The 18,790-nt window shown below is 41.7% G+C and overlaps 1 protein-coding gene across 5 annotated transcripts in view; it reads left to right on the plus strand.

Annotated features, from left to right (window-relative positions):
* The window catches only part of TCERG1 (transcription elongation regulator 1), a 29,567-nt gene that overhangs the window by 5,778 nt on the left and 4,999 nt on the right, over positions 1-18,790 (plus strand). Inside the window, exons 5-15 of one of the 5 annotated variants that reach the window (XM_030284040.4) lie at positions 1,319-1,561; positions 5,125-5,187; positions 6,418-6,615; positions 7,819-7,934; positions 9,028-9,116; positions 9,411-9,571; positions 10,348-10,414; positions 11,123-11,258; positions 12,254-12,343; positions 13,078-13,196; positions 15,143-15,293. In XM_030284040.4, the coding sequence (XP_030139900.4) occupies positions 1,319-1,561; positions 5,125-5,187; positions 6,418-6,615; positions 7,819-7,934; positions 9,028-9,116; positions 9,411-9,571; positions 10,348-10,414; positions 11,123-11,258; positions 12,254-12,343; positions 13,078-13,196; positions 15,143-15,293 (1,433 nt within the window). The remainder of the gene's footprint in view (positions 1-1,318; positions 1,562-5,124; positions 5,188-6,417; positions 6,616-7,818; positions 7,935-9,027; positions 9,117-9,410; positions 9,572-10,347; positions 10,415-11,122; positions 11,259-12,253; positions 12,344-13,077; positions 13,197-15,142; positions 15,294-18,790) is intronic. The other 4 variants (XM_030284041.4, XM_030284042.4, XM_030284044.4 and 1 more) reach the window with 4 other exon arrangements.

Raw genomic sequence — 18,790 nt, forward strand, 5'->3', positions numbered from 1 at the left:
TTTAATTTGAAGGGTACCTCAGAATGGTGTTAATTTGCTATGTTGAACTATGGTCTGCTCTAATTGTTGTGCTGAGTAACAAGTCAGATGGGAGGTCAGTGTCAGCTCCTGACCCAGTGGCAGGTCGGGGAGAGCTAGTAATGCTTTGGGAGCAGTACTTTAGCACCTCCTCTGAAGTTGAATTTCCTAATGTTGAATGCTGACAATCTGTTCCACTTCTACCTGTTCTATCTGCTAAACTTTGTCTTTGCTTTCAAGAACTGTTACTGTTGGTGTCTGTGCCTAGGTGATGAAATTTTATGACTTAAAATAATTTTATAACTCTTAGACTTGGCCTGTAAAAAAAACCCTGGGACTTCTGGCTGAGCTTCATTCTTGCCTTGTACTGATTTGACCTAGGTCTTACAAATCACATACTGACTGTCTGCTCTGTTTCCCTAAATGTTAGGCACTTAAGAACTTTAGCCCTTTCTGAAACGCTTATCGAAAGATCAAATATCTTTATTTAAATATGGTAATACTGGTATGTTGTTTGGAATGTTTCTGGTACTAATAGGAAATGCACTGTGTGCCCATTGGAATATGGCTGTAAATTGGTGTGGTTTCTTTATTTTTTTTTCTTTTCTTTTCTCCTCTGCACCAAATCTTATGGAGTGAGTTTACAAGTTTAAGCAGACTCGTCTCAAGTTCCTGTTGGCCTGTGCTGTGAGACTGTTCACTCCCAATTAAAACAATTTGAAATTGAAACCAGTCATGCTGCAAGGATTACAGAGATGAATGCCAGTTGTGTGTTTTCCTGCTGGGAGGCACTAAAGACTAAGAAAGTTCTTGCAGCTCTTGAAGAAAAGTATTTTCCTTTTCCTTGCTTATTTACACATTTTTATTGATATTATCATATTCTGGGGGTGCAGCCCAGCATGGTTGAAGGCAGGCTGCTGTCATGCACGTGGTGCTGCTGTTAAAAGCAGTAACACAAGGACAGCCTGTTGCCATTGGAAACTTGATGTAATGTTCCTTTTCTGTTTCTGTGAACAGAATAGAACCTCATTTCAGCCTGTGTTTGTCCTTTAATACAGCCCTGCTTCTGCTATAGAGACATGTTAAGTGTAAAGAATGGGGCAAATTGAAATTGGAAATTGACTTTCTTTGTGAATATTTAATGTTCCAGAGAAGGCAAAGTATTTTTTGTCCAGGAGTGTCTTCCTGCTGGTTCTATCTGAGCATACCTGCTACGTACCGGGAAACAGAGCGCCAGTATGTTTGCAGCAATATATTGCAGTGTCTAAGATACAAGGTGTTCTTTGTGTTTTTTTATCAGCACCTACCACACAAGACCAGACCCCGAGTTCGGGTGTTTCAGTTGCCACACCATCAGTCAGTGTTTCAACCTCTGCTCCTTCTGCTACACCTGTGCAGACTGTACCCCAGCCAGTCCCACAGACATTGCCTCCTGCAGTTCCTCATGCAGTACCTCAACCAACTGCAGCAATTCCTGCTTTTCCACCAGTAATGGTACCTCCATTTCGTGTCCCCCTTCCTGGCATGCCTATTCCACTTCCAGGTAAATTGGCAAACTGTAATTGTCTTGTCTGCTACATGTCCATGTTGTCAGTTGTTTGCACTCATGTGTCCACTGTGTACAGAACTTGCCTGGATCCTCTCCTCAGAGTATCTCTGAAAGAATTCAGGGTTAGCAGACAGACTTTTTAATTAACAAAGAATATATATTTTTTGGACTTCTAGTTCTTTGCTATACATGGCAGAAAACAGCTGCATTTAAACATGTAATGTTTAAATGAGAATATTGAGCACTATATTTTACTAATTGCAATATTGCTTTAACTTTTTTCTGCTTACTTGATTTAGACCTGAAGTCTTGTGCATAAATATTCACTAGGACATGGATGAGCAGGAAGAATTACCATGGAAATCATGACCCCAGTGAGATCAGGTGTTCTCAGTATTCTTAGGCTGCAGCCATTGCGTAGGATGCCAAGTGTTGAGGAGTGATCTGAGGACCATAATGAGGCATTTAGGGTGCCAGGGTGTTGTTATTCACAGGCTTTAGGTTTAAAGAACATAGAGAAGGAATTCTTCTGGATATATCACAGTTTCTTAAATTTTTATGAAATATTTAAATACCTAAGGAAGGAATTTTAGGCTGGCAAAATGTTGGACTTGCTCTCTGCAGTTGCTGCAGAGGGCCTTCCAGGAGATCACTAATGACACTTGGCACTTACACACCACATTTCATTTGCATGGGTACCGTTGAGTTCCTGTTCTGAAACAAAATTGATGGGTTTCAGTGCACAGTGGCGCTAAGCATACACCAGGAACTGATGATTTTGTGTTGCAGAGGGAGGCAGGAGACTGCAGTTATATTGGATCTGTAGTTTCAGATTTAAAAAGACAAAAGAAGCAGCCCTGAGTAGCATCTTCATGTTTCTTTGTACAAGCTGAGTGAGGTGAGTTTGCTGCTGTCCTCCTGATGCAGCCACCCAGTGGATGTCGTGTCCTCCCCAGTGTCCTCCTCACTGAATTGGATGGATGAAAAGTAACCCTTCAGAACACTCCTTTGATGAGAGAAAAAGGCCTGAAAGCAGTTAAGTGCTGACTGGAAAAGCGCACCAGCTTTTAGCTGCCTCTGCTTTTAGAATAGTCTTCTAAAATAACTGGGCAAAGCTACTCTAATCTGTATTGGCCTGAAAAGGAAATCACAGTGTAGTTCTCTTTGGTTTAAACCAGGAAACAAATACTTTCTGAATTTGATATTCCAGTCTGAACAACAAATGAATAAAGGGTAGGAGAAAGAAGTCTGATTTTTGGTGAGGTGTGGAAGAATAATAAAAACAGTTAAGCCTTAAAGTTGATCGGCTAAGTGCTCTCAACTGCCATTTCTAACCTTGCCAGCAAGGGACCAGCATGGAAAGAAGGGATATGATCTCCACAGGTGTGACCTGTGGGGTAAAATGGGATGGTCAGGGCAGTGGAGAGGAGTGCCAGTGGAAATGGAGATTGTGGGTGTATGCTCAGTTTGGGCTTTATTGTGAGCTCTCAATCAAAAGGTTCTGGGAGTAGTGCAGTACAGGAGCAAAGACAGAGCAGGAACACAAATCTCCTGAAACTCATTCTTGAAAATTATTTTTTTCAGAACTTCCCTCATAAGAGGTGTTTGCTCTGACCATTTTTTTTCTGTGAGCTGGGCTGCAGGTGGAGCCCATAGCATAGGAAGGACATACGACCCACACTAGAGGGTCTGATTTGTCAGTTTGATTAGTTATAGAATGAAATCTGTCAGCTTCTTTCAGCTAATTCTGACTTGAGTTGGTTGGGATTTCTAAGCACTGTAAAAGAAAAGGAAAACTGTAAAATATTTTACAATAACAAGAAACAGAAGAGAAGTCAAATGACTTCTAGACAGTATCAGGTGAGGTCAGAAGGTCGTATGAAGGTTAGGCTGTAGATGTTTGGGGCTTTCAGCAACAGGTATGATACCAGCCAGAGGATTTGAAGTCACCGGGACAGAGCTGATCAATAATCAATACCAATGTCAGGTGATTTCACAGTTAATCTCTGTGTTAAACTGTAGTAAGAAAGAGTAATGGAAGAGTTTATTAGAGATATCTCATAATCTCAGATCTTAAAAAGTAAGTCTGCTTTCTCTCAATTCCTATGTTTTAAGTCAGTTTTACGTTTGGGAATGACCTTGGCAGCAGAAACAGCTTGAGTGTTTGCTCAGTCTAATCTGTGCTGCAGCATCTCTAACTCCAGCGATCCCCAGATAGTGTTATTTGTACTGACTCACGCTGGAGACATGCTGTAACTTCCTTAACAAAACGAATTTTCAGGTCCACTTGATAATGTCAAGTATATAATATGACCACCCTTCCAGTTTAGACAAACACTTCAATCAGTGCTGTTTGAGTCAATGTTTTCATGTCTCAATTCAATACTTTTAAAAATAAAACTAGTTCTCTCATTGAACTTACTTTTAGAAAACATTACAATTCTATCTTCTCACAAATTTATTTTCAAATAAATTGGCAGTATTTATGTATGCTTTGCATACTAGATCTCTAATGACCAAATCCAGAAACTACTTTGGTTTAAACAGGGGTTTAATTTCACTTTCTGCTGGAGCATTTCCTACCTCACATGATGTATTTGAACTGTTGAAGGGCAGTGTTTCAGTTTCTGAGCATGCAGACTGGACCAGCCAGAGAGCACTTCTACAGTTGCCTTCTACGCCCAAAATGGAGGTTTTGGAAATGCATTCCCCTCAGCCTTGTCTGATTTCCCACTGATTTTGATCTGATCAAAGAGGATGAGCTGTTCGCCTTTTTGTGCCTTTTTGTATCATTTCTTACTGAGCTGGAGAGCAGACCCCAGTGCATGGTGCCACCTCTTTCAGGGCATGTTTTGGCTTTTAAAGCATTTTTGGCTCACACCATTCTTGATAATGAAAAATAAAACGCCCCTGACCTAGTGCAGCTCTGTGTACCTGTCTGCAGCTTCTTGCTTTGATTTCTTTTACCCCCTCTCTTTCACCCCCGGCCTTGCTGTAGTTACTCTCCTACCCTCAGCTTTCCCTCTGGGTTGCACTTGGCTGTCCACCCTGCCCTGCTTTGCTGCTCTGACTAGATCAGACCTGTCCCTCTACCCTTACTCTGCTCTCTAATTGCAGCAGCAGACTGGGAACTCAAAGCCCATTTTGTTGTGCTGCCGCTCCCCAGGTCTGTCCCAGCAGAGGCTGCCTGTGGAAGCAGCCCCATAGTGGGACATTTTCTTGTGGTGCTGCCCTACAAGGGGAGCTGCATTCCCCCTTGGATGAACTTAAACCCCTGAGTCTTCACTGAAATACGTTTTTTCTTTTTAATGACATCCCAGTAACTTGCTAAGCAGCTGGTTTAACATAGGCAGAGACTGTTGCTGCGGCTTAAAATTAGTTTTATATTTGATCTGGCATAAAATGTTGGAGCAAAAGCAATTCACATTTTCTTGCTGGAAGGCTTCTTCTCTGCCAGCTGCAAATGGCATTCCAAATTGTGGCAGGAAGTCCGTAGCAGCCCGTGGTAGCTGACGTCCCATGGCAGCTTTCCAACATGCTTCCTATCCATTTTGCAGGTGTAGCAATGATGCAAATAGTCAGCTGCCCGTATGTAAAGACAGTCGCTACCACCAAGACCGGTAATTTCCAAACCCATCCTAGTTCGTTTTGTCTGTAAGTTGGCATGGTAGTGAATGTGGTTGTTTCTTTTATTTCTTTATTTGCTTCCCCACTTCAATGATTACATATACTTTCTTTTCAAAACCACTATAAATGAAATACCATATTTGGTCAGGAGATGACTTCCCCACATAACTGTTAGTGTCAGCTTATTCGGTACCCAAGCTCCCGTACAGTTTTCTGTAACCATTGAGTTCTGTAATTCTGTGAATCTCATGCCCATACTTAGTTCCTAGTTTCTTGTGTGGATTTTTGTTTTCCTGCTCCACATGTGCAGTGGCTGGCTGTGCTCGCATGTTGTGTGCGTGTCTGTGTGTCTGACTGTGAACTTTCATATTTCAAATGTGGATTTACAAATAGTCACTCGCTGAGAACATGTTATGGCAGTGTGTAGTGTGTGATTTCTGTTATTTAAAATGAGACTTTTTCAATGTTAAAGGCTCAAATTTATGATCTTGAAGTTCCAGTCCTATCCAATTAGTTATTCTAGAACTTGTCATTCCAAATCTGTTCATTATACTCAGTTTGTTGGGATGAGTGGAGAGATAGTAGGATACTGTATCATTCTGGCTTTCTTATCTTTGGATATTTACTTGCCATTTTGGTTTAAGATTTCAATAAAATTTTTTTTTCAATCAGTTCACAGTACTAAACAAACCCAACAATCTGATACTGTTTCATTCTCATCAGGTTTTATCTGAGACTATGAATTAATGCCAGTATTTAAGATTTATCAGAGTTCTATTCTATGGCTCAAATTCAATCCATTCTTGCCTTTTTTTTAAGAGCAATAGGAATATCTCATACAATGGCAGCATAATTAAACTGTGGAGTAGACTTAACCACAATTATTTGCTGCAGGCATCTGATAAAGACTTTTCTAATACATAGAGAAGCTAATTTTAAAATAGTAGAATAAATGTCTAAAAGCTAACAAGCTTTGTGCTTTGCAGAATTAAACAAATTAATTAAAATCCAATTTGCCTGGAATGGGCATTACTGATTGCAGAACACAGGAAGAAAATTCGGTAACAATGCCTTGCTTTCCGATTTAACTTTGAAAACAATCCTTCTGTTTCTTTCTATGGGTTGAATATCTGTGAGTTAAGTCAGTAACGTGCTAGGTGTTGTCCTTAGGCCCTGCATTGTCACTTACTGTCTTTTGCCTTGTTCGTTTTCCCTTTGCCCAGGAGTGCTGCCGGGCATGGCCCCCCCCATCGTGCCCATGATCCACCCGCAGGTGGCCATCGCCGCCTCCCCTGCCTCGCTGGCCGGAGCCGCCGTCTCCGAGTGGACCGAGTACAAAACAGCAGATGGGAAGACCTACTACTACAACAACAGGACTCTGGAGTCCACGTGGGAAAAGCCCCAAGAGCTGAAGGAGAAAGGTGCTTTGGGTTTTTGTGCTTCAGCTTTAGACTGGGAACATGGTTCAGACCATCAGTGGCTGTGACTGGAAGTGTGAGCAGATGTATTTCTAATCCCTGATGTCCCTTAAGAATACTTTGAGGTTCTGATTACAAGGATCCACAAGAGTTGGTCTTCAGTCTGAAAGTTACAGTGTGTTTCCCACTGTACTGTAAGAGTGTTTGGCTCTAGAGTTGCTTCCAAATCCTGTGCCTAGGGCAAATGCATGTTTCTGTGCCAGTAGAAAGTGAGTGCCTCCCCTGCATATGTGTTGGAGAAGGTGCCAGTTGCAGACAGAAAGTGAGGGGAGTTGAGGGGAAAAGTCAGTCAGACCAGGAAAAAACAAAGATCATTGTGCTGAATTTCAGATCTTGAAAAACTAAATGTATAAATAGATTTGGAGTATGAAATAAAATAATGTCACCTCCCCCTGTCCACATCTCTACATTGTGTTCATGTAAATGCACATTAGATCCATGGGTAGATACAATTGTTCTTGTATCATAAATAAGGAATAAGGGGCAAAAGTCCTGTGGCTCTTATTCAGTTCATAAAGTGTTTTAAGAAAGCAAATCCAAATAGTTGTGCTTTTTACTGTCTCCTGAATTTTTAGTTACAAAAAGTCTTTGTTTAGACACATGCAGGACACTTACACTGTTGATTCAATTAATACCCATCTTCCTAATAAATTAGGTTAAATAATTGGTCTTTTAGTATCAAAAAAATAATTTTGCTGAAAGAATATTATATGTTTTATACTTTTTGTAAATTAAAAAAAAAAAAAACTGTGTGCAGAGAAATCCCCAGGTAGTTCTGCATTGATTTTTATTTGGTTTTGTCCGCAGCATTTCAAATGTGAAAGTGGTCTTCAGTGTTGCACTGTCGGTTGAGAATTATTATTGGTTTAGCATTTCTGTTAGTACCCTTTAGTCAGCATTTTAGCATAATAGCTGCATCACTATATTTCATTTTCCAGTACCAAGCAGTATCTTGACACAGGAGATAACTACGACTTCATAAACAGACATTTTAAAGCCCAAGAGGGACAGAAGGTGGTGAGAATATATTGAAAGGAAGCTTTGGGTTGGTGTTGTATTTGGAAAATTATACTGATAAAAAGAATTTTGTTATGGTTCTACAGTGGTTTCCTAATAATACTCAAGAAGACTCTTATCTTTATTTAGAAAAAATGGAGGAGAAGGCCAAAGAGCCAATTAAAGAACCCTCAGAGGAGCCTTTACCAATGGAGACAGAAGAAGAAGAGTCTAAAGAAGAACCTATAAAAGAATTGATAAAGGAGGTAAAAAACCTTGAGCCCAAAAGCCTATCTGAAGTCTCACATCCCAAAGCTGTGGCTGCATCTTAGCCCAGGCAGGTTGTCAGGAGGCATGGTTACTAATTCAAGTTCTTAAATTCCTGAGGGGATTTGAAAGCCTCCATTTTTGGATTCAGATCTTTCTTTCTTTTGTTAATTTTTTTGCATAAATAAAAAGAACACTCAAAAGAAACATACATAATATGTCAGTTAAGAAGTTAGTAAGAGCATGGGACAGAGGTTAGCTTATTACACAGATGTGATGTTCTCTCACTGATTTTATGGCACTCGGAAAATGGAACTTGGTCTGAATGTTTGAAATATTTAATAGGTTTTTTTCTCTATTTCTTTGCTTCATTATTTTGAACAGTTTGACACAAAGCTCACACATTCTCCCTGTGCTGTAACTGCTAAGTTTAGGCTGTGAGGAGCACATGTCCTAGAAAGTGCTGTAGTGTTTTCAGTAAACAAAAGTAACTTTTCCTTTTGGAGGCATATTGCTGTGCTAAACAGCATACATTGAGGATGCTAAGGGGTGTTTAAATAAAAATAAAAGCTTTTATCTTGATTTCTGTGAATTTCAATGTGGTTTAATAGGCAAAACCACAGAATTCAGATACTAGGTTTTGCTGCCACTCCTCCCTGTTTATTTCTGAGGTAGTTACGAGTTTGCTGATTTCTGCTACAGTGGTTGTTCCAGGTTTTCACTGTTTCCTACTCTGTGTCTCATTATGAAACAAACTAATTTTAAGAATAAATGAAAATTCCTTTGTCATAAAATACACCCTTACACCTGTATCCAGGCCCTCCTGGATTTCCAGCATTCATACAGATCTAGGAAGGTATTTAAGTAAGGTTTTGTCGAAGTCAAAAGTTAATTGAATGCTTAGAGGTTTTGGAATTTAAATTTTTGGAATAGCAGCTGCTGTTGCAATTCCTTTGCTTCTGTTCTAGGCATAGATGAAGTGTCATTGGGAGCTGCTTGTCAGCATGGTTTCACTAAAACAAGTTGGTTAATGTGTAATAAATAATTAGCCAGCTGTCATTGCCTGATCCTCAAACTTGTTTTTTCCTTGAGGAGCCAAAAGAGGAAGAAATGACAGAGGAAGAGAAGGCAGCTCAGAAGGCCAAGCCAGTGGCCACCACCCCCATTCCAGGCACCCCGTGGTAGGTAACTGCTGCTGTGGCTCTGACACAGCTGTTGCTGGGGAGTTAGAGTAAGTGACAGTGTGTGGAGAGTGTGTTCTTAGTGTGCTGTGTTTTGAAAATTTCAGTTTCAAATTTCAGTCACTGTAGTTTCAAATCTGGCAGCAGAGAGCAGCCGCAGTTCGGGGCTACAGCTGGGCAGGAGGAGTGTCTGTCTGGCAGTTGTGCAGCCGGTGGAACCTGCATCTGCAGGCTGTGAGCACGCAGCAGGTCCCGGCGGGGGCAGGTTATCCAGGCCTTCCTTTGCTTCTCCAGGTGCGTGGTGTGGACTGGTGACGAGCGTGTGTTCTTCTATAACCCCACCACCCGGCTGTCCATGTGGGACCGACCCGACGACCTCATCGGAAGGGCTGATGTGGACAAAATCATTCAAGAGCCTCCTCACAAAAAGGGATTGGAAGAAGGAAAAAAACTTAGTAAGAGCAATCTTGTTGCCTTCTCAGGAAGCATAAATACAACTTAACACTTTGCTTTTCAAAGCTTGTAACATTTAAATAAGTGACAGAAATGTAAGGATCTACTGAAAAGGTGTATAAATGTGAAATGCAGGTTGTGGAGTCTTTTGGGGAAAAGACAGCCCATTGAAGAAAGTAGATACTAACAATTAATTGTTTTGCTAAATGCCAACAGGTTGAGAAACCCTACAGTTTTTATGAATAAAAAAAAGGGATTGTGTTTGTTTTATAAGAAAGAGACCAGAAAAGATTAATCATAATGTACGAACGGGCTCTCGCAGAAGAGGAGTTAATTTTGAGATCATCAGTTGGAATAGAGTTTGGAAATGGCTGCTGAGAGAGAGAATGTTCAAAAGGCTGCTGAGATGAGATTTCTCTCTGGCCTGAGTTCTAGGAAATGGCATGACATGCTGGCTTTGTAGTTGGAGGAGAGCAAAGTGCAGGTAATCGGGTAGATCCAAATGTGCTTCATTAGACTGTTAAGCTCGAGCTGTTTTCCCCTAAAAATATGAGCTCAGTGTTTGTCATTTTAAATTTCAAGTTGGCTAAAGTCCACTGGTCCTGTCCCCAAATTCCCATAGCGTTACTCTGAAAGTGACTGAGAACCATGTGTCTTCTCCCTTTGTCAGAACACAATTGCTGCACATATTGTCCTTGGTTTGTGCATGAGGTTTCACTTTTAAGTATAAAAATTTTCATCAATATAAAACCTAAAGTCTTATTGAAATCTGTTACAGTTAGAGAAGAGCATGACGCTGCAGAGGAAGCAAATGAAGATGAGCCTATTAAAATAAAAAAGCGCAAGTAAGTTTTTACTTTTTCAATACGAAGTGATCTGTGTGGTAAAATAACTGAATTTTGTTACTTGAGCTGTGTGTGTTGTGTCCAGCTAAGTAGAATTGGAATGGAGAGGGTTGGTGAAAAGAGTCATCAGCTTTCTGCTGCTCAGCAGATTAGGTATTTGATATTTTCCTGAGATAGCTGAAACCTGTGCAGAGAATAAATAGTGTATGTTTCGGAAGTAATTTGAAATGGAAATAAATGGTGTAAGTTGGTGAATCCAAAGACTGTTTTGAGTGTAGTGTGTCTTACACAGTTTGCTTCTGTTGTTTGCTAATTTCTGGGCGCAAGACTTTGTTGTCAGAATATCCTGCCACCTAGATTTTCATAGTGGTTTCTCTATTTTCACTCTGCTGTGAAAATTTGGCTTGTGTCGTTTGGTCTGGTTTGCCTTTTGGAAGTGATATATGAGATATACATGTTTTAAAAGTGATTTTACCGTCATCTTAGGAATGATCATGGAGCTGTTAGCAGTAAGGGCTGGGGGTTTGTTTGGGATCAAATGCATTTGCTCTTAGTAAACCTAAATCAGCACACTTCTCCAGAAGCTTTTTAATGGGTGAGGTCTCACCTGGGTCTCAGTGTTCTTGGTGTCATGATTGTGAGGTGTCCCCAACCTGCTGATACTTGACTTCTCAACTTACACTTTGTTGTTTTGTTTTTTTTTTTCAGGAAAGATGATATCAAAGACATTGATTCTGAGAAGGAGGCTGCTATGGAGGCTGAGATTAAAGCTGCTCGAGAGAGAGCCATCGTCCCACTGGAGGCTCGGATGAAGCAGTTCAAGGACATGCTGCTGGAAAGAGGGGTCAGAAACCTGTGTGTGTGAGGAGGGAGAGAGGGAGGATGGGATCAGAACTGTGTGTGTGAGGAGGGAGAGAGGGAGGATGGGATCAGAACTGTGTGTGTGAGGAGGGAGAGAGGGAGGATGGGATCAGAACTGTGTGTGTGAGGAGGGAGAGAGGGAGGATGGGATCAGAACTGTGTGTGTGAAGAGGGAGAGAGGGAGGATTAGATCAGAACTGTGTGTGTGAGGAGGGAGAGAGGGAGGATTAGATCAGAACTGTGTGTGTGAGGAGGGAGAGAGGGAGGACCATGCAGAGGTGTGAGTTACTGAATTCCAAACCTGCAACACTTTGTGTACAGAAGCAATCTCATCCTTCCTCTGATCAATGAATGGTCTTGGTACAAGACTCCAGATTTTGAAGAAACTTAAAATTACAGCAAAGATTTGATTTTTTTTTTTGTAACTGAAATGACAGGGTCAAGGCAGATAATTTCTGCCTACCAGTTTTTTCTCCAAAGTGATTACATAAGTGGAAATTGATATAGAAGATGAATAGGACACACCCCTAATATTTTTGGAAATGTTTCTACTGAGAAAAGGAGCAACTTCCACCCTAGGGTGTACAGTCTTAACCTTAAATGGGAGACTTTTTGCTTTTAGTTAACTAGAGAAATGTTCTTGATGCCAATCAATTTTGATAAATTAAACTAGCTGAATATAAATTTGGATAGTAACTGAAAATGGAAGGGGTTCCAGCTGCCTGTGGAACACAGATTCTCAAGGCTTTCTTTCAATGTACAATTTGTCTTTAATGTCACACAGCAGTAGTAAGTGTGTATTATCCTTTAGAAGTTTTTAGAGGAAATTGATGTTGAAACTTTCTATGAAAGCCTCTGTCATTCATTAGTGATAAGAACTCCAGGATGAGTTTGGTTCCCTCTTTTCATCACATCTTAGTGTTTTCAAGGAAAACTCTACAACTCCTGTACAATTTGTGTATTTGTCTTCATTTAAAGGTCTCTGCCTTTTCAACATGGGAGAAAGAGCTGCACAAGATCGTTTTTGATCCTCGTTACTTGCTGCTCAACCCGAAAGAAAGGAAACAGGTAAAAAAGTTAAATTCACTTCCCATCCAGACACAGCTACTACAGGTTTATCTGCATCCTCAGTCTTTGTTTCTGCAAACCTTTCAGACTAATTAGTGCTACAAGGGATTTTTGTCATGATTAGGATTTGCCTGGAAATGGAAGAAACCAGCAAGGCAAAGTGCTGATAGTTGCTTTATTCCCTGTGGTTGGAAGGTCTCATATTTTGACACTATTTTGACACAGTGGAAGTTGTATGTCTACAGAGCACTGCTGAGACCTGAATGAAATAGTGAGAGTCATCAGTATCTAGTCAAAATATTGGCATAACAAGTAATCTAGCTATTTTCTTTTAAAATAAGTGTTTGGGGGGAAATCTAAAGTGCATTTTATTGTTCAGCAAGTTCTCACTTCAGCAGCTTTTCCTCAAGTGAATGTAAGTAAATGGAAAGCTTCGAGAACATGGGAAGTGTCTGAAACATGGGACCCAGGAAAATGTTAACTGGAATGTGTAAGGAACTTCTTCCCAGGTCTCAGATGGTGTGTTAGGTACAGCACCCTGCATGTGCAGCAGCTTGGATCAATTCCATGTTGAAATGCAAAGTATCTCTAAGATTTCTGCGTCCTCTGTGTTGATTCGGTGTGAGAGGAAAGGAAACAAGAGAAAAGGAAAGAAGTGAGATTTTTCCTCCCTTATCCCTAGAGCTTCTGTGTGTCACTTGTGTATTTGCTGTGGGTGACTGGTGTTTCTGTAGGTGTTTGATCAGTATGTGAAAACCCGAGCAGAGGAAGAGCGCAAGGAGAAGAAAAATAAAATAATGCAGGCCAAGGAGGATTTCAAGAAAATGATGGAAGAAGCAAAGATTAATCCAAGGTAGGAGTTTCTTTGTGGTTCATGTGCATAAGCTCCACAGGATGCAGTATGTTGGGTAGTATTGGGTTGATTAACCTTTTCAAAATGGGCAAAGAGGAGAAAAATAATGAGACATTATTGAAATCTTCCTTTCCTTGTATTCACCTAATCCATAAAAAAATAGAATTTGTGATTTACATATTTCAAGTTGAAGAAATCCCCAGCGTGCTGCCTGGATTGTGAGACAGGCCTTGGATCCACCACAAGTTTCTTTAATAACCCTGTTTCTTCTTAATAAGTTTTTAGAAGTACTAGGGAGGTTTCCGGGGTTTGGAGCGGGCTGAAGGGATGTTTTTCTTGTTACAAACGATGTCAATGATGATATGATAATATGTTCTGGTTGCTTTAATACAGCACTGATTACACCCCCCTCACATTCAGACCTGGCAGCAGTAAGAGCGAGGGGTTGACAGTGAATGTACGTTCAAGATTTCACTGCTGGTATTATTTGTTTCACAGCTTCCGCAACAGAGGTCATGAGATTCATGTTTATGTCACCAGATAAGCTCCAAACCGTCCTCTTACAGCATCTCTTGGCTCATCTGGCATTAATTCTTTCCCAGTGAAATAGCAGCTCATTTGTTTCACTTCAGCTCGGTTTTTTCCAGTGACTCATTTTGGAAATTTGGTGACAGTGCTGTGGTAACTTTTAAATTGCTTCAGAGCTGACTAATAACTCAGTAGTAGGCTGGAAGGCTGGAGGCATGGAACTGCCTTAAGAAACAGTTACATTAGCTTTAATATCCTCAGCTTTCAGCATATCTTCAGTATGTTGTGTTGGGACTGATTCTTTACCTGGTTATGGGCTGGGGTGGGAAAGAGAATTCCAGCTGAAATACTGTCTTGTTTAATCTTATCCTTTGTCTTCTGGTTTCAGTGTTTGTCTAAAGATATTGCTGTACTTCTGTGAGTGCCAGACTGTTTTTTTATCATCTATCTCAGTCCAACATGCACAAGAGTTTGTGTTCCACTTCACTTGAGCAGCTCTTGTTCTTCAATCTAGCTGTACATTCACTTTCTAATCCTTTTGAATAAGCTACCAAATTCTCTTCTTGTTTCAATTTACCCTACAGCAACAGTAGGCTGGATTTTCCAAGTCTAATTATTTCCATGCTGTGATGAAAACATTCGTATGATTATAAGTGTCTCACGTATTCTTGGGGCCAGATTTGCATCAGAGCTTGGAAAAAGCACAGTAGTGATTTTTTTCCGAGGTAAGTGGCAGTAATGTACCTACTGCACAGGTTGGAATCTGGCCCTGGAGGTGAGAGAAAGGTCAGGGAAATGCTGTGGGATGAGGGGTTGAAAGCCCAGTGTTGCTGCCTCTGCCCATAGTGTTTGAAGGGGTTTCAGCCCCGTGAGGTTTTAGCTCAGGCTCTGCAATGTGCACTGCAGGGGGAAGAGCTGGTACAGCCAGTGTTCTGTGGGGACTCCTGTCAGAGGCTGGCTTTCTTGGTGAACTCTTAGCATGGTTTGGCTGCAAGTGAATGCACCTGAGATTTTCGGTTTCACAGCTGTTAAATACCTGGACAGACTGGTGGCTGAACTGCTAACCCACAGAAAAGAAAAGAAGAGTTTTGTAGACAACTGAGATTTTTTTTTTTTCATTTCTTCTCCTTGGTTGTGCTGTAGTCTCTCTCTACACCTGCCCCTTCTGCAGGTGGCTGTATCTGAACAAACCAACCCACCCTTGTAAGTCTCTGACAAACACCTCTTGTGTGAGTGCTGACTCTTTTTGTAGAGTTCATTGGTCGAGCAGCTCTGTAGTGAGACCATAGGCTTTGCCTTTTGGGTTTTTGTCAGTTGTGCTCTGGCATGTATTGCAGCAGAGGAAATGCCTCCCTGCTGAACCTGCCTCACAGCCCAGACAGCTCTGCCAAATGAGTTCACTTGCCATTTTGTTGCAGAACTACTTTTAGTGAATTTGCAGCCAAGCATGCTAAAGACTCGAGGTTCAAGGCAATTGAAAAGATGAAAGATCGAGAGGCCTTGTTTAATGAGTTTATCACAGCGGCAAGAAAGAAGGAGAAGGAAGACTCGAAGACCAGAGGAGAGAAGGTAAGGGGACTCTTGAGTTCCAGCAGTGTGAGTGGTGTGAGTGAGATGGGACAGAGCCAGTGCTTGGCTTCCCCGAGACACAGGCCTGCACTTTCCTATAGCTCTTACAGGCAAATGCTTCAGGAGTGTCCCCCTGGTCTTTCTGAACTATTTCAAGTTTGCAGGTCACTGACTTCTAGAATATTTAGAACTGAATTGTTTTTACCTGTAAAGCAGCTGAGTTTGCTTAAACACCACTGTTTTTTTTTTTTTTTAATTTACCCAAGCAGTAACATTATCCTCTTAACTGAAGTAATGCTTGATTTTTTTTTTTTATTAAGTTCTTTTATCCCAATGTATGAAAACGCAAAGGACTCTTACCCTGTTTGGCTGGAACCCCAAAGATTGTCATTACCTCTCTGTTCCCTCACTGGGGGCAGGCAGGACTTGCAATTCCCTGAGGATAGTCTCTTCAAGTTTCAGACAGTTCCCTTTCCATCTCAAAGCAGGCACTTAGGGGGGGAATTTTTAAGCTTTGATTTAGTAGATCTTACATGTAAACTGCTGCTTATTAGATTTAAAGGCCAGCTTTTAGAGATTAATGAACTCCCAGTGTCATGTGCCTGCACTGCCAGTGGTGGGGAGCAGCTCTCCCCCTTGGAGACGGGACTTCAAACGGGGTCACCAAAACCTGGGGCCACTTACTGCCACGTCCCTGTGTGTGTGTGAGGGGAGAAGGTCACCTCTGAAGGCAAATCATTTTGGACTATGTGGAAGTCTGCTATTTTTATTATGTAGTGTAAAGTTATTGCAGGTTTCCCTACCTGGAATGCTTGCAGGAGAGAGAAATTCTGGGGGACAGGTCAGATTTGGGGACAGTTTCATTCTTTGAGAAGTTTTGTGTATTTTTAAAATCTGGGTTATCTGATACAATTTGATTCTGTACTTGATTTTCTCAAACATTGCCTTATCGCTACTGTTTTCCATGAAATGATTGTGCTTTCAGAGGGGAACTGATGTAGTTCAAGACTAGATTTTACATACTGCAGTTTGATTGCAAATATGGAATTTTAAAGCATTTTTGCAGCTTAATAGTGCAGTTGAAGACTTTAAAGCATAAATACTAGCTTTGTTGTTGCATGATTGTTCTAAAGTTGAAAAGTTAAGAGATTGTATTTGTTTGCTTTAAATAATGTTTTTTTTTTCTCCAAAAGCCTTTTGTAACCATTTTATGTATTCTGTTTTATAACAAGTGGATAGACTTTACAGTTATGTGCTGTGCGGCCTGTCAATCAGTTCAGTCTGACAGCTGTCAATCACTGACACGCAAATATTATGGGATTCCCTAGTGAGGAAAGCATTGGTATCTCTGTGTGGTGACTTTAGCCTCCCGCAGTTCCGGTACTTTACATTTTTTTAGTTTTTTTCCTTGTGAAGTGATGAGACTTGTACCTGCAATGTGTTAACTGCCAAAAAAAAAAAAAGACTTCTAAATACACCTGAAATGTTTTCAGCCTTATTTTCCTTTGATTTTGAAAGTGCTTAAAACACAAAAGAAAATTTAAGGCATTTTACCTGAAGCTTTCTCAGTCTGTCCAAAATCTTTACTTAGGGAGAATCAACTTTACAGAAATCTTTAACGTAAGGGTTTTAGATTACATTGATGTTTGATTTTGCCTTACGGGGTTATGGCTTATGGGATGGGCGTGGAGCAGCCAGGTTTTCCAATGGCAGTTTTATCCCTGTGCCTGATTTCAGTGAATAAATCCCGTTTTCACTGAGTAAATCCCATGCCATGCCATGCTTCTCCGATGACAGAGAGGAGCAGCGGGCGGGTTAAGGGTATCAGGGTGGGCCGTGTGGGCAGGCAGCGTGTCCCAGGATGAGCTGTGTGAGCTGGCACAGCCTGGCTGGGCTCCTGGGCTGCAGGTGCCTGTACCTCGTGCTGGTGGCTCTGCCCAGGCCAGGGCTCTGCCTGACGCTGCGCTGTCGAGCGAGTCCCTGTGTGCAGGCACACAGAACTCACTGTCCACAGCTGGCCTCCTCATCCTTGGTGAGATGCTGCAGACTCAATTATTTGAGACATTTTCATCTTCTTTTTAAAATTTAAAATGAGCTGGCAACGCCTGTGCTGTGTACAGGGCACCTGAGTGAAGTGAAAGCTGTTTTAGAGCACCGAGGCCTGAAGTGCCATTGTTTTCCCTGGGGAGGGAATTGTCTGTGCCCTCCTGTCTCCTGCAGGGCTGCAGCTGGTCCCACTGGCAGCTGCACAGCTGGGCAGGAGCTCCAGAGGGGTTTGGGGAGTGAGGGGTCTTGGCAGCCACACAGCTGGGCAGGGGTGCCACTGGCGGCTCCCGCAGGAGCATCCTCCTGCAGGTGTGCTGGCCTCAGGTGAAGCTTTGTGTGGCAGCTGGTGCCACAGTGCTCCTGGCAGTGTGGCACCTCATCCTCTGGAATACACACGCAGGTGATTTGTGCAAGACCATGGGGAAACCCTTACCTTAGAGACTTCTGTAGTAACAGCTGGGAACTGTTTGGTTTCTAAGAAATATTTCAAATACCATGGCTTAGAAAGCTTCATATTTTGAAACTGCATGCATGTTTTATGATGTTTTGAAACAACATTCTTAATTTTACAATGAATAAACAGTTTGCTTAGCATTTTGTTGAGCTCCTTTAAGATAAAGCACTAGTGCTATGGCTGTAGCACAACTTCCCACTGGCACTAAGGGGCTGGTTTCTGATCTCTGCTTTACTGTCTTAAGTCTCCTTTGGTATAGTAAAGAAAGCCTATAGAGCCTTTTATGTTTATATGTTAATATTTTGAATAATTAGAAGTATTGGTGGGCAAGGTTGCAGAATGTTGGTGCTGATCTTTATTCTGTTCTTGCATTCTGTAACTAAGCACGTTTTAGAGGATAAGGATGTGCCAGGTCTCTGGCAAGCTGGAGCCTGCTCTGTCCATCTGCTCCCTTCCCCGAGGAACCTCAGTGTTCTGCAGCTAAACTGCTTCTCCTGGCTTCCCTTTTTTAAGGGATGGGGAGGGGAGATGAGTAGCAAATAACAGCTGTCCTCCTCCTGGATTTTTGGTTTTGGGAAATAAAGCTGTGCTGAGTTTGTGGCCCGGCAGGGTGTGGGGTGCTGTGGAGGCAGAACCCTTTGCCCTGGCCCCAGCGAGCGAGGCAGCCCAGCCCCTCGCCTCTGCTTTGGGAGGGGGAGGCTGAAAGGCCAGCCAGCCTGCCAGGAGTGTATGGTGACCTAAGAGCCAAGGTGCAGCAGGGATAGGGAGGTCATCTTCCCCAGAAATCAGGCTATCTAATAAAGGCACAGTAGTTGCCCTTACAGCTGCTGTTCTGGGACTTTGGATGAAAACATTGTATTGAAATAAAACCTGCTATGATTGATCCTCTGCCAGCCCTTGCAACGGACAGAAATGTGCATGTCCATGCTAAATATAATTTACTTAATTCCAGATGTGGTAATACTTTATTGGTTAGATCCATCTTAAGACATCAGTC

Source organism: Taeniopygia guttata, chromosome 13 (genome assembly GCF_048771995.1).
Source record: "Taeniopygia guttata chromosome 13, bTaeGut7.mat, whole genome shotgun sequence".
Classification (NCBI taxonomy): domain Eukaryota; kingdom Metazoa; phylum Chordata; class Aves; order Passeriformes; family Estrildidae; genus Taeniopygia; species Taeniopygia guttata.